The following is a 13089-nucleotide window of genomic DNA, read 5'->3' on the forward strand; positions in this document are numbered from 1 at the left end:
ATTGTTACAAACCCATGTCAAGTACTACCCACCCCATTAAACGGATCAGCATGAAGAACACCCCCAGCTCTGAATTTGTAAGAAACAATTTTAGGACAAAGAAATGGAAGAACAACTTTGTGGACAATGTACAAAAATGTATTGGAGGCCTTACAATATTACAACGCATTATGTGCTGGAATTTGAAATCAGTTTAAGCCACAGTCAAACAAATTCTAGGAAGAAAGAGACTAAAAAGAACTAAGATGCCAGGGCTATTTTGAGAATGACAAGAAATCATAGCAAAGGAGGGTTGTCACCATGTTTCATTCTGGGGTTAGAGAACTGTGAGTTCTTCAATTAAACTCACTTTCCCCAAACATTGTGTTGTAAATGCCCTTTTCATGTTTCCAGCCAAGATGAGGGAGAGTTAGGGGTTGCATACACAGGCAAGAATTAGGTTTGAGACATTTCAGATTTTAGTCTCAAGAAAGAAGGGTTACTCTGCCACACAGAGATTCCAGTGCAACAATCTGAACCTGAGGGAGTAACGCAGGTGATAAACATATAAGGTGGAAGGGGCCAGGGGAATGGATGGAGACAATTATGACAGAAGCGGCTGGTCAGAAAACAGCCAGGGATTTTCACATTTTATTAGCTACAGTATAGACCCTACAGCTGCCTCATTCCCTCCCCTCCCCTTCCCCCCAGGACAGGGTCAGGCCTTCCCAGGAGCCCCTGCCTTTGCCGCCTGGGCCCGCTGGAACTCCTGCTGCAGCTGAGCAAGGGTCTCCCTCTGTTGCTCTGACTGCCGCTCTAGGTCCCGGAGCTGAGATTCGTATCGCTTACTGAGGAAAGGCAAAAAGGCAAACGAGAAATTAGTGAGACTTACTGTTGAGGGTGCTGAAAGCAAGAAGGAGATTGGTGGGAAACTTGAGCTCTAAGAGGAGGATGGAGAAGAGGGGTTACAAGGGAAGGGTTGGAGAAACTGGACAACTGGGGGCCACTCTGGAAAGCGACCCTACAATGGTTCCCGACCACCTTTATCCCAACTCATCAGGTACATCATGGGGGTGGAATGAAGACTCACATCTCAGCTGTGATGTAGTCCAGCCTTTTCCCCACTGTGGCCCGAGCTTCCCCCAGCTCCTGTTTGACCAGCACAGGACCCAGGAGTTTAAAGACCACGTTGGACCCATCCAGCAGGGCCAGTTCCTGATGGATGGGGGGAGCATGTGATTAGAATCACTTCCAGGGCCCGTCCCTCTTCGCCCCACAAATCCCAGTCTCTCACCTCCTTCACGATATTATTTTCTGTTAGTTGTGCCTCTAGTTTCTGCCTCCCTGACATGGATTTACTCAAATCTGGTGGGTGGGAGGAAAGATTTGATTAGAGACATCGCATGCGCCACCCGACCCCCACAATCCTGGTGAGAAGATGGAGCTGAGGAAGAAAGCAAGGACGAGGACGATGGGTCAGTGGATGGGAAGAGTATGGAGGTGGGGATGGAACCGCACGCTGGGGCCATGGGTGGGAGTAGGCTGGGGGCGGGGCAGAACAATTATCTGGGTATGGCATTGGGTTGTGAGGGAATTGGGGCGAGGCCACACCGACCCTGCTCCCTTACCTTTCTGTAGCTGTTGATATTTCTCCACCTCTCCCTGTAGCTTCTTCTGGATTAGCTCAGTCATGGCGGGGACGAAAGCCTGCGAGGAGCGGGAGAGGGGCGCTGAGTCTCACACACTGGAAGGTACTGAGCTCCCCTTTCTGGCCTGCGGAAATGACAGCCCTCTTGAGAGGCAACCTCTCGGGGGCACCACAGTCTCTCCGGATCCGGAATATCAGCTCCACCCCGGCCCCAAGGGGTGGCGGCCGAAAGGGGACCCCAAACGCCTCAAATCAAACCCTGCCCTACTCACGTTCTCCCTTCAGTATTGGTAAACCCGGAAGTAAACAACGAATGCTGGGAAAAGACAGCGCCGGAAGCTGTCGTCTGACGCATGCCGGGAAATGTAGTTCTAACATGTTTAATGAGTAGCGTTGTGCTAAAAAGACTGGACTCGGAAGGTTTTAGGCAAGATGGGGAAAACAAGCTGGAAAAAGAAACTGCACGGTTACTTGGGTCCTGGCCCTGGGCTGACTCTCTTTCATTACTCGGGCATAAGCTGCCGCACGGGAGGGCGGGGCTGAGGCCTAACCCCCCCCCTCAGTGGAGAGCGCGCCCTCAGTGAAGATGGCGCCTAGAAGGCTTCAGACCTGGGACAGCGCTGATTGGATGAGGGCTGGAGGACTTCCGGGAGTTTTCCATCCGACTGTGGGACAGCTGAGAGGAGTTTGCACGTGGATCGTGGTTCCAGTGGGCTAGATGGAGACAGTCCCCAAACCTGGCAGTAATGTCCCGCCCAAGAAGGACAAGCTTCAGGCCAAGAAGAAGGTAGAGACTTCCTTGGGGTGGAAGGGAAGTTTTTAGCTGCGGGGTTGGAGGGGCGGAGCGAGGGACAGCGGAGTATCAGGGATCCTGATCTGCCGGTAGAAACCGCGGCGATACTGGGAGGAAGAGACCACTCCGACCGCTGCCGGAGCCTCTCCAGGTGCCCCTCGTAAGCGGAAGAGGAATCGAGAGCTCCGTCCCCAGAAGAACACCCACATCCCAAAGAAGTCTCGGATCTCCAAGAAGCCCCAGGTCCCGAAGAAACCCCGAGAACAGAGGAGTACAGGGCCTCAGCGGACTTTGTCTGGGGTGAGCCTGGGAGCTGATAGGGTGGCGAGGCAAGTCGCCTTGTGCTTTGAGGGTATGAGGGTTGGGGTCAACCCGAGCCCGCTTCCTAATTACCTCCTCCCTGCCCCAGGCCCAGGACCCATTTGCAGGCCCCGCCCCCGTCCCTGTGGAGGTGGTTCAGAAGTTCTGTCGCATTGACAAATCCAAAAAGGTGAGGACCAGTCGGAGAAGGGGGAGGGGGTTGCAGGCAGGGAGTGTCCAGGTGAGTTGGATGGAAGCGGGGCCAGGTGGCTCTCCTGTGACCCTAATATCCCTTGGTTCTTCTCCCACTCCTTCCCCACCAACGGTGTTGTAGCTGCCACATTCAGAGACCAAAATCCGAAGCCGACTTGAGGCGGCTGAAGCACAGGAAGAGGAGATAAGTGTCGAAGCTGCTCGTTCTGAGCTGCTGCTTGCTGAGGAACCTGGGTGAGTGGACCCTAATGTGGGCCTCCCCAGCCCCTGCTTTTTGGGGCTCTCGTTTCTCAGTTTTATGTAGGTACACCTACTTCATATTACGAAGCTTTAATGCAACCCAAACGCTCATTTGCAGCTTTCTGGAAGGAGAGGATGGGGAGGACACGGCAAAGATACGCCAGGCTGACATCGTGGAGGCTGTGGACATCGCAAGTGCAGCCAAAGTGAGTCTGAGGATGGAAAAGGGGCCAGTGGGTTGACGGATGGTGCAGAGTAAGGTGGGAGTGGAGACTAGAAGAGAAAATTACCGAAGGGAGCCAATTCTTTTTTACTTTCTTTTCTTTCTTTTCCAGCATTTTAACTTGAACCTGAGGCAGTTTGGACCCTACAGGCTTAATTACTCTCCAACTGGGAGGTAAGGTTGAATTCCAGTAACTTCAGCCTCGCCCACCTCAGCCATACCAGTGTGTGTCTGGGTTGTTGATGTGGGAAGACCTTGTGATTTGCTTGCATGTGAGGGTAAGCATATGTGGCAACATCTCTGCTCTCACCTGGAGAGGAGGAACCCAGGCGCCCCCCTGCACTGACGCCCTGCCTGTCCTCTACCTCCAACAGACACCTGGCTTTCGGAGGGCGCCGTGGTCACGTGGCTGCCCTTGACTGGGTGACAAAGAAGCTCATGTGCGAGATCAACGTCATGGAGGCCGTGCGGGACATCCGGTCAGTGGCCTCGGTCAGCAGTGGCGGGGCTGAGACAGTCCATCCCTGATCGAATGACCGCCGGCGACTCCCTTTCACGTTGCACCGTTACTCCGCTCCTCCCAGGTTTCTGCATTCCGAGGCACTGCTTGCTGTCGCCCAGAACCGCTGGCTTCACGTTTATGACAACCAGGGCATTGAGCTCCATTGTGTCCGCCGCTGTGACCGTGTCACGCGGCTCGAGTTCCTGCCTTTCCACTTCCTCCTGGCCACAGCTGTGAGTGGCCGCGGAGCACAGGGACCGGGTGGCAGCCCCTGAGAAGACTGACCATACTCCCCTGGGGCCCCAGTAGAGGAGGACAGAGGGCAATCAGGACTCATTTTCTCTCTCTCTCTCATAGTCAGAGACAGGGTTTCTGACCTACCTGGATGTGTCAGTGGGAAAGATTGTGGCAGCTCTGAATGCTCGGGCTGGACGGCTCGACGTCATGACTCAGAACCCTTACAACGCAGTCATCCATCTCGGACACAGCAATGGTCAGTCCTCGGCTGAACTTTGACCCTGACCATCCTGTCTGTCCGTCCTTCCTTCCTTCCTTTCCTCCCTCCCTCCCTCTCCTCCCTCCCTCCCTCTCTCTTTCTTTCTCTCTCTTTTTCTCTCTCTCCCTCCCTCTTTCTCTCTCTCGTTCTTGCCACACCACAAAGCTTGAGGGATCTTAGTTCTCTGACCAGGGATTGAACCTGGGCCCTTGGCAGTGAAAGCTCTGAGTCCTAACCACTGGACTGCCAGGGAATGCCCCTGCTTTTCTTTTTTTTTTTTCCTTATAAATTTATTTATTTGTTTATTCATTTATTGGCTGCGTTGGATCGTCATTGCTGTGCACGGGCTTTCTCTAGTTGCGATGAGCGGGGGCTACTCTTCGTTGTAGCGTGTGGGCTTCTCACTGCGGTGGCTTCTCTTGTTGTGGAGCATGGGCTCTAGGTGTGCGGGCTTAGTTGCTCTGCGGCATGTAGGATCTTCCCCAACCAGGGATCGAACCTGTGTCCCCTGCTTTGGCAGGCGGATTCTTGACCACTGTGCCACCAGGGAAAGCCTTGCCCCTGCTTTTCTATATTTGTATTTAATGAGTCCCTTCAGGTTGCCCCTCTGCTTCCCTCTCTTGTTACCTCTTGGCCTTCAGTTTCCATCTTTTCCATGTTTAATCATCTCATCGCCCTATTAGTAACTTCAGTTCTTCTCTGACGCCCAGGGACTGTGTCTTTATGGAGCCCAGCCATGAAGGAGCCACTGGCAAAGATTCTCTGTCACCGTGGTGGGGTCCGGGCTGTGGCAGTAGATTCTACAGGCACGTAAGTCACTTGTTTGGGCCTGAGGTGCTGGGGGGTGGGGTGCACAGCTGGGCAGAAAGGAATAGGAGCACAGACTCTGCAGGCAAGCTGCTTGGGTTTAAATCCTGGTGTCACCCCGACCAGCCATGTCGGTGGGCATGTTAGGTGACCTCAGTGTACTGCACACTGGCCTCACCCTGAGACTGGGGATGTGAGTGTTTTGCTCAAGGTCAGAAGACTTTTTCTGTAAAGAGCCTGATAGTAAGTATTTTAGGCTTTGTTGGCAACAGGATAATTGAGTGTTTTCTGTAGGTCCTTAAATAACAAGAGGAAACAAAGGATTGCACATTTTTAAGCAATGAAATTAGAAAAATAATTGAACACAGTATTCTTGTAATGCAGGTCTACTAATGAGAAGAAATGGGTTCCTGTTTTTGAGAATAACATTTGGCTTAATTGAGGTTCAAAGTTAATGTCCCAAGTCATCCAACTCAATTGCAGATGTTTATCTACAGATGCCAATCTGTGGAGAGATTTTGTGTATGTTATCTTTGCAAACATCTTTTCACACAGATTGATGATGAGGTGGGTGGTGCTTGTAATGCTCTCAAGTGATAGGTGTGTCACCAAGATGATAGCACGCTGGGCCGCAATGCAGATGAGGTGCTTTTATGTGGTGTCTGTCTTGACCACAATACTGTGCTGTCAGTGCAAAAAGCAGCCACAGAATAAGTAACCAAATGAGCGTGGCTGTGTCCCAATAAAACTTTATTTGTAGATGCTGACATTGGAGTTTTCAAATAATTTTCACGTTTAAAAATATATTTGATTTCTTTTCTAACCACTTAAAAGTATAAAACCCATTCTGTACAGCTTGTGGGCTGTACAGAAGTAGGTAGGTTGTGGGCAGGCTTTGTTGGCTCGTGGGCTTTAGTTTGCCAAGCCCAGGGCTTAGAAGACTGTTGTTGACATGGATGTGAATTAAGGCCCGTGGAGTTGATCGTGGTGCCTGGTGGGCAGGGAGCGCTGTTTCATCGTCGTCGTCAAAGACGATCGTTCTCTTTGGGTCTGGCTGGTGACATGAGGGGTTTGGGGGGGGCGGGGGGTGGTGTGCTTTGAATTTCCGCTCTTCTCAAGTATTTGCGTTGCCACAGCTGTTCCGTGTGGTTTGTATTGTATGTATGTCTGGATAGGGCAGACTCTTTCCCACAAGTTCCCGTGTGTTTTTCTCAAATTTTTTCATCTGTCAGGTGTTCACTGGGCACCTGCTGCAGGCTGGGTTCTGTGCTAAGGTTCTGGGGGTATAAGGATGCATCTGTCCTGGTAGGGTGTTCGAGTTACACTTTATTTACAAAAACAGGTGGCTGGAGGTGACAAGAATGACGGGCCGGGGGAAGCACTGTTTCTACTCAGTTGTCTTCTGTCACCCCAGACTTACCGTGTCCATCTCTGGATGGGTCCGCCCTCTCCCAGTTCCTCCTGGCCTGCTCCCTTTCCGCCACATTGCCCTCTCCCCCAGAGTGTGGCTTCTTGGACACTAGCTATCCACACAGCCCTGTGTTCTTTAGCCATTGGTAACAGGAGCAGCGAAAGCACTGTCCGCTGAGTGCTCCTGGGAGCGCAGGCTTGCTGCTTGCTTTGGCGGCATTGCTTCCTTACTGCTCACGCCTCCTGTGAAGTCCTGACTGCTTTTCCCCTCCAGGGTCCCTCCAAGGTCTGTTTCTCGCTGTTGCTGCTGTCTCTCAGGTTCTTCTTCCTTCTGGTATGTCCTGGATGCAGGTGTCAGAATACTCTTTCCCACACGGCTTTCCTCCTTTTACACTGCTGCTCAGGAATCTTCTACGTGAAGTATCAACTCCACAGCCTCACTTTAAGTTGTCTGACAGAAAATCAGAAAGAGGAAAAGCCCAGTGGCTACCAACTTACAAAAGCCTACCAGGTGCTCAGGCCCCCTGGGCCCCCCGTAGTTGTGTCTTCATGGACAAGTGGTTTGGTTCTGCCCCTTTTATTCCATGTCTGTGCAAGTCTGGCTCTAGGAGAGGGGGGCGAGAGGGCTGTCCTGAGGCTTTCTGCCTTCTGTATGGGGGCACTGAACCTGCGCTGGACTTGGCGTTCCCCGGCTGCCTGGGTCAGCTACTCCTGCACTCAGGGCTCCATCAGTTCGTTCACGGGGGTTTGGTCAACAGCCTGATGCCAAACGGCTCTGGTCCTTGGTCTTAGGCCCACCCCTGCTTACTCTGGTCCTCCTCAGGGGTGCCTGAGACCAGCCACAGGGGCTCCAGAGATGAGGTTGACTGTCATCCTCAGCAGGCTTTCTGGAAGCTTGCATCAGTATTGGATTGGACTCTCAAAGCTGAACTGTTTCTTGCACGTTCAGTAGCGTGGTAGCGTGGCAGCGTGGCCTGGACGCCCATCTGGCCACTGGGTGGACATTTGCACAGGGGACCCCAGAGGTGCGTATGTGTGGGGCAGGAGCCCGCATGTGCTCCTGAGTTGTTGGCTCAGTGAAGGGTGTGACCCTGTGTCCCAGGAGCCCTAAGTCCTGGTTTGAGCTGATGGCCTCTCACTTGGGTAGAGCTGGACCCTGATTGTCTTGTCAGGACAAGTATCCAGCTGGCCTCTCTTCAGCCCCATCATAGGCCAAGTCTCTGCTCATAAGACACTCCTTAGTGTCTTCTTCCTGGATTCACAGCCAAGGCTAAGAAGAGAGTCTTTGGCTTCTGGCAAACATATATCCCCTGGCCTGGCTGGTCTCCCTTTGGCCTCCCTCTCTGAGGAGCAACTTGAACACTGATAGAAACTCCAACCTCTGATCTGAAATAAATGACTTGCATGGTACATGCTTCCTTGAGAGGATCTGATCACCAGCCTTGCCCTGTCTCCTTCCAGGAAAGAGGGGGCAGGACCCTCTAGTGCATCACTTCCTTGCTTCCTAAGGAGGTTTTCTCAGGTCCATGCAGTCTCCACCTCGTGGCTTGTCACTGCCGGAGAGCAACTTTGGGAACTATTGGTCTCCTGTGTGACTTTCAGGAGCCCCTGCAATTTGTCCCCTCCTGGCCATATTTCCCATCGGTCTGGAAAACAAACCCCTGCTTCCATCTCCCTGTCTCTACACTCTGATGTTCATCCATTTGTACCCGCTGTACATCTCTGTGTCTTCGCTTTCTTGAGAATTGCCTAGAATGGCTCAAATCCCATGCAACCCTCCCTAACCACTGCTATCAGCCTTTCCCTCTGCTGACGGCTGGACTGCCTGTCTGTACAGTGGGACCTCACACCTGGGTGTAGATTGTTGTGTGGTCCTCCCTTTCATTCACATGTCATGAGTGGGTAAGAGCACAGACACTGAAGTCACAGATATGACTTGAATTCTAGCAGTACCATTCACCCTGATTTCCTTTCTCTGAGCTTCACTTTCCTCTCTGTAAAAAGGAAATGGAAATAGTACAGCCGTGTGGCACCTCATGGAGAGGAGGCGCGTGGAGTGTGTGGTGTGAGGGTAGTGGTTCCTGTCATTACTGGCCTTCTCCCCAGCTGGGCCTGATGCCTGGACTTGGCCACAGGCCTGCCCGGTAAGCTCATACTGCAGATTAATCGCACCTCCCCCCCGCCAGGCACATGGCCACCTCTGGCCTGGACCACCAGCTGAAGATCTTTGATTTGCGAGGGACTTTCCAGCCTCTGAGTGCTCGGACCCTGCCCCAGGGAGCGGGGCACCTGGCTTTCTCACAGCGGGGACTGCTGGCGGCGGGAATGGGCGACGTGGTCAACATATGGTCAGGACAGGGCAAGGCCAGCCCCCCCTCCCTGGAGCGGCCTTACCTCACCCACCGGCTCTCGGGCCATGTGCACGGCCTTCAGTTCTGCCCCTTTGAAGATGTGCTGGGGGTGGGGCACAGCGGGGGCATCACCAGTATGCTGGTCCCTGGTGAGTGGCAGGGCTGGGGCTCCAGGTGGGTGACCTTGGGATGGAAGCTGGAGTGGGCTTGAGACAGCCGGGGGCCGGGGACTTAGGCTGCAGCGGGTTCCTGTTTATAGCACTGTGCTCTTTCCTCCCTGCAGGGGCTGCCGAGCCCAACTTCGATGGCCTGGAGAGTAACCCCTACAGGAGCCGGAAGCAGCGCCAGGAATGGGAGGTGAAGGCCCTGCTGGAGAAGGTGAGGACATGCCTGTGTGTGGTTTGGGGACAGCGGTCTTGGGAAGGGTGGGCTTCAGTGGCATCTCTGCTTTCCATCCTTCTTTGCTGTCACCCTCCTGTGGCTCCTTACCCATTCCTGTCCCTCTGTGACACATCCAGGTACCTGCAGAGCTCATTTGTCTGGACCCACGAGCCATGGCAGAGGTTGATGTCATCTCTTTGGAGCAGGAAAAGAAGGAACGGGTAGAGAGGCTGGTACGGAGCAGGCGCCGGGGCCTTCTGCACCCCCACATCCTGTCCCCACCGTGTTCTCAGAAGTGCGGTTCCCTGCCTGAGAGGCTGTTTCAGGTCTCACTCTTGTCCCCTCCCTCAGGGTTATGATCCCAACGCCAAGGCTCCCTTCCGGCCAAAGGCAAAGCAGAAGGGCCGCAGCTCCACAGCAAGTCTGGTGAAGAGGAAGAGGAAGGTCATGGATGAAGAACACAGGGTAAATGAGCACTGGGGGGACGGGCCAGGCGTCCCATAGGCTGTACCCCCCTGCTTATACTTTTGGTCTCGCCTGCCTGCCACTTCTCACCTCGTCCCTTTCTCCCTGCCGCAGGACAAAGTCCGGCAGAGCCTTGAGCAGCAGCCTCAGAAGCAAGAGAAGGCCAAGCCCACGGCGGCCCGGCCATCTGCCCTGGACAGATTTGTGCGCTGAACCAGGCTCCAGGGGGTCCTGGGAGCAACATTCTCTCCCCAAGAGCATCTGTGGGGAATGACCTGTTCCCTGGAATGAGGAGGGAGCAGTGAGTCCCCTCCACCCCCAGGGGTGGACAGCTGGCTCCTGGGGGGGATTGATATTAAAGACAAAGGTGCGGGACTTCCCTGGTGGTGCAGTGGTTAAGAATCCGCCTGCTAATGCAGCGGACACAGGTTCAATGCCTGGTCGGGGAAGATCCCACATGCCACGGAGCAACTAAGCCCTTGCGACACAACTACTGAACCTGTGCTCTAGAGCCCGTGCTGCGCAACAAGAGAAGCCACCGCAATAAGAAGCCTGCACACCACAATGAAGAGTAGCTCCCACTCACTGCAACTAGAGAAAGCCTGTGTGCAGCAATGAAGGCACAATGCAGCTAAAATAAGTCAATAAATAAAAACTTGAAAAAGTGGAAGCTGGGTTTTTGGATAACATGCCTGGATCATCCCGTGAACCTGTCCCCTTCCCCATGTCCAGCCTGGGGCTGCTCTCAGACTCGAGGGGTTGTTGTGTCTTGCCTCTACCCTCACCCCTATCTTGTGGTTGCTGTGGCTTTAGTCTGGCTCTCTAGGGCCTTCCTCCAGGGAGAGGCTGTCCTGCCTCTCACATGTCCCTGGAGATGTCCTTCCCATCCAGCAGGCTCTGGTAGCCTTCAGGCTCCCCGGGTTTGTGATCTGAGACTCCTGGCGAGGACCACACTGTACTCAAAGAGGAAAAGAGACGAGTTTATTGAGGGGCTCGTGCCCCTCCCCTGCCATGGCTGGAGAGAACAACCCAGCATGTGTGGCTCTTCCTGACGAGCATCCTTGGGGCTGGCAGGCAGGCAGCCCCCTAGGTTTCTCCCGTATCCCTCAGTCTTCAGTGATGGACTCAGCATCTGGCGTGGGGCAACTATCAGCTGCAGCCAGTTAGGGCCCCTACCTTGGGCCTGGGAGAGAGAAGGTGAGGGTGCTGGCTGGACCCTCAGCTCCTCACCCCTCTCCTGGGCCCCCAGGCCCTCTCAGCTGTGAAGCCAGGCTATTACCCGGCACCGGAGGATGCCCAGGACTCCCTGGAGCCAGGAGCAGAAGGGTACGGTTCTTTCCCCATTAGAGCCACCCACCAGCTTCCAGGCTTCCTGCATCTCCCAGGGGTCCAATTTGTGGGATGTCAGCAGGAATTTCCCATAGCAGCACCGGTCCAGGGGATAGTGGGTGGCACCAGCCAACTTGACGCAGTGGGTTGGCGCGAGGCCTCCTCGTCGGGCGCTTAACCCCACAAAGACATCCTCCAGTGGCAGATGGGGTGCCTGGCTGGCCACCTTCAAGATGAGCTGCACAGCAGAAGCTGACAGCACATACCCGGTGCCTGAGGCGTAAGGGGGGAAAGGGCCCCAGGTGGGAGGCCACTGTTCCTCTGATATCTGGTGCTTGCCCCCTGGTGTCCGAGAGGGGTGCACCCGCCAATGCACGCGGCCCAAGTACAAGAGAGGCACTGGCTGGCTCCCCAAGGTGGGGCCTCCGTCCCACCTTTCATCTCCAACCTTCACCTTCCTCGGGGGTCCCATGCCCCTCTCCCATTGCTCCCAGCGGCCTCCTCGCCGGACCAGTTCTGATACCAATTCGGGGACGTTGACGAACACATCATCGTCAGTCTTGAGGATGTAGCGGGCCATCGGGCAGTGTTTGTCGGCCCAGTTCAGCCCGCTGAGGGTCTTGAGGGTGAGGTTGCGATAGGAGTCCTGGAAGGCCGCCTGCATGATGTCCCCCTGGGCCGCTGACTCCTGCGCCAGGTGGTTTCCGCGCGAGTCCCATTTGGGCTCTCCCAGCAGAAAGAGAGTCTGCACCCTGAGCCCTCGGGCCTCGCGCAGCCGGCCCCACGAGGCCCGAATGGCGTTTCTCTGGTTCAGGTTCTCTGGGGCCGTGCACACCAGGATTAGCAGGAAGGGTGGGGGGCCGGGACCACCGCACGCCTCCTCGTTGGGGATAAGGAGGCGGGGCAGGGTCAGGGGCGGCCCGGGCGAGGCCGGGCCCGGGAGCAGGGAGGCTAGCGAGAGGCTCAGCAGCTCCTCCCCGATGCCCGAGGGCCCGAAGAGGGTCCAGACGATCACGAGCAGCAGGGCGGCCAGGAGAAAGCGCTGGAAGAAGCTGAGGCGCATGGTGCGGCGCCGTCGGAGGGGACCTAGAGGAAAAAATGGAGCGCGGTTAGAGGGCGGACAGCCCAGCTCCCACACACTTGGGTCTCCAAGAGGCCGCGCCGGGGCTGGGGCGGGCGGAGGGTGCGGCCCGTACCGGCGCCCGAAGGTGCCGACGCGGGAGGCGGCGCGGGTTACCTTGTCGGCGCGACCGCCGGGGCCCGGCTCCATGGCCGGCCGCTCTCCGCCGCACCAGCCGCCTCCCCTGCGGGCGGCAGCCGCCTCCGAGGCCCGCCCCTCCCGCGGCGAGCGCGTCCCCGGCAACCCGCCGGAAGCTCCGCAGCCACGCGGCGGGCGGCACGCAGGCCCGAGGGGTCGGGTGGCGTGGAAGCGGGGTCTTTCCCGAGACGGGGCACTTAGGGAACTGGAGCCGCGGGCCCCGGCCACAGCGGGCGAACGCCGCGCAGTCGGCCCGGCAGCGGTCCCCCCGCCCCCAACCACGCGCCCCCCCCCCCCGCGCCGGAACTCAGCGCTTCCGGGTCACCGAAGAGACTCTGCCAACTTCCAAGAACCTAGGGAGGTAAAGATCTGCAAATACTCACCTCAATAGCAACCCGCTGGCTCAACTACCTACACACGCCTCAACACCCTGCAAGCCAAAGAGAGAGCCTAGTCTTGCAAGGCGTGAGAGCTCCCCCTCAAGGACGAGCGTGTTGCTCGTCGCTTCTCCCACCCACCCTGGAGCGCCGGGCACCACTAGGCACAAGGTTGCTTCCGGTAGCGGAAAGTTGCAACAGCATAGCTTTAGTCAAGCCCACGGACGCTGTCTGGGCAGCTGAATGGGTACAAGCAAAAGGGGAAAATGACCAATGGGGCCCAGTGTGAGAGCATATTCCCTATTAGAGTCCCCAGA

The 13089-nt window shown here is 55.8% G+C and overlaps 3 protein-coding genes across 5 annotated transcripts; 1 reads left to right on the forward strand and 2 right to left on the reverse strand.

The window, feature by feature from the left end:
* Positions 1-128: 128 nt before the first annotated feature.
* On the reverse strand, positions 129-1942 carry PFDN6 (prefoldin subunit 6). Of its 3 annotated transcripts, none has more exons than XM_057699225.1 (5): positions 1900-1942; positions 1608-1752; positions 1274-1344; positions 1070-1194; positions 129-827 (listed from the first exon to the last, which is right to left on the reverse strand). In XM_057699225.1, the coding sequence occupies exons 2-5, from the start codon at positions 1669-1671 to the stop codon at positions 698-700; spliced, it is 390 nt and encodes a 129-aa protein (XP_057555208.1). In that variant the 5' UTR covers positions 1672-1752; positions 1900-1942; the 3' UTR covers positions 129-697. The 3 variants fall into 3 exon arrangements, with proteins under 3 accessions (XP_057555208.1, XP_057555209.1, XP_057555207.1); XM_057699226.1 differs by having other exon boundaries at positions 1608-1686; positions 1900-1927; XM_057699224.1 differs by lacking the exon at positions 1900-1942 and having other exon boundaries at positions 1608-1879.
* Positions 1893-10178, forward strand: WDR46 (WD repeat domain 46). The gene is made up of 15 exons (XM_057699199.1): positions 1893-2414; positions 2514-2720; positions 2830-2910; positions 3055-3167; positions 3292-3379; positions 3509-3570; positions 3771-3875; positions 3981-4131; positions 4256-4391; positions 5105-5204; positions 8798-9111; positions 9246-9340; positions 9481-9576; positions 9695-9808; positions 9923-10178. The coding sequence occupies exons 1-15, from the start codon at positions 2346-2348 to the stop codon at positions 10019-10021; spliced, it is 1830 nt and encodes a 609-aa protein (XP_057555182.1). The 5' UTR covers positions 1893-2345; the 3' UTR covers positions 10022-10178.
* A 589-nt stretch (positions 10179-10767) lies between these two features.
* On the reverse strand, positions 10768-12628 carry B3GALT4 (beta-1,3-galactosyltransferase 4). Its single transcript, XM_057699211.1, has 2 exons — positions 12375-12628; positions 10768-12223 (listed from the first exon to the last, which is right to left on the reverse strand). The coding sequence occupies exon 2, from the start codon at positions 12198-12200 to the stop codon at positions 11064-11066; it is 1137 nt and encodes a 378-aa protein (XP_057555194.1). The 5' UTR covers positions 12201-12223; positions 12375-12628; the 3' UTR covers positions 10768-11063.
* Between the last annotated feature and the right edge of the window lie 461 nt (positions 12629-13089).

This window comes from Hippopotamus amphibius, chromosome 11 (genome assembly GCF_030028045.1).
Source record: "Hippopotamus amphibius kiboko isolate mHipAmp2 chromosome 11, mHipAmp2.hap2, whole genome shotgun sequence".
Taxonomy (NCBI): Eukaryota; Metazoa; Chordata; class Mammalia; order Artiodactyla; family Hippopotamidae; genus Hippopotamus; species Hippopotamus amphibius.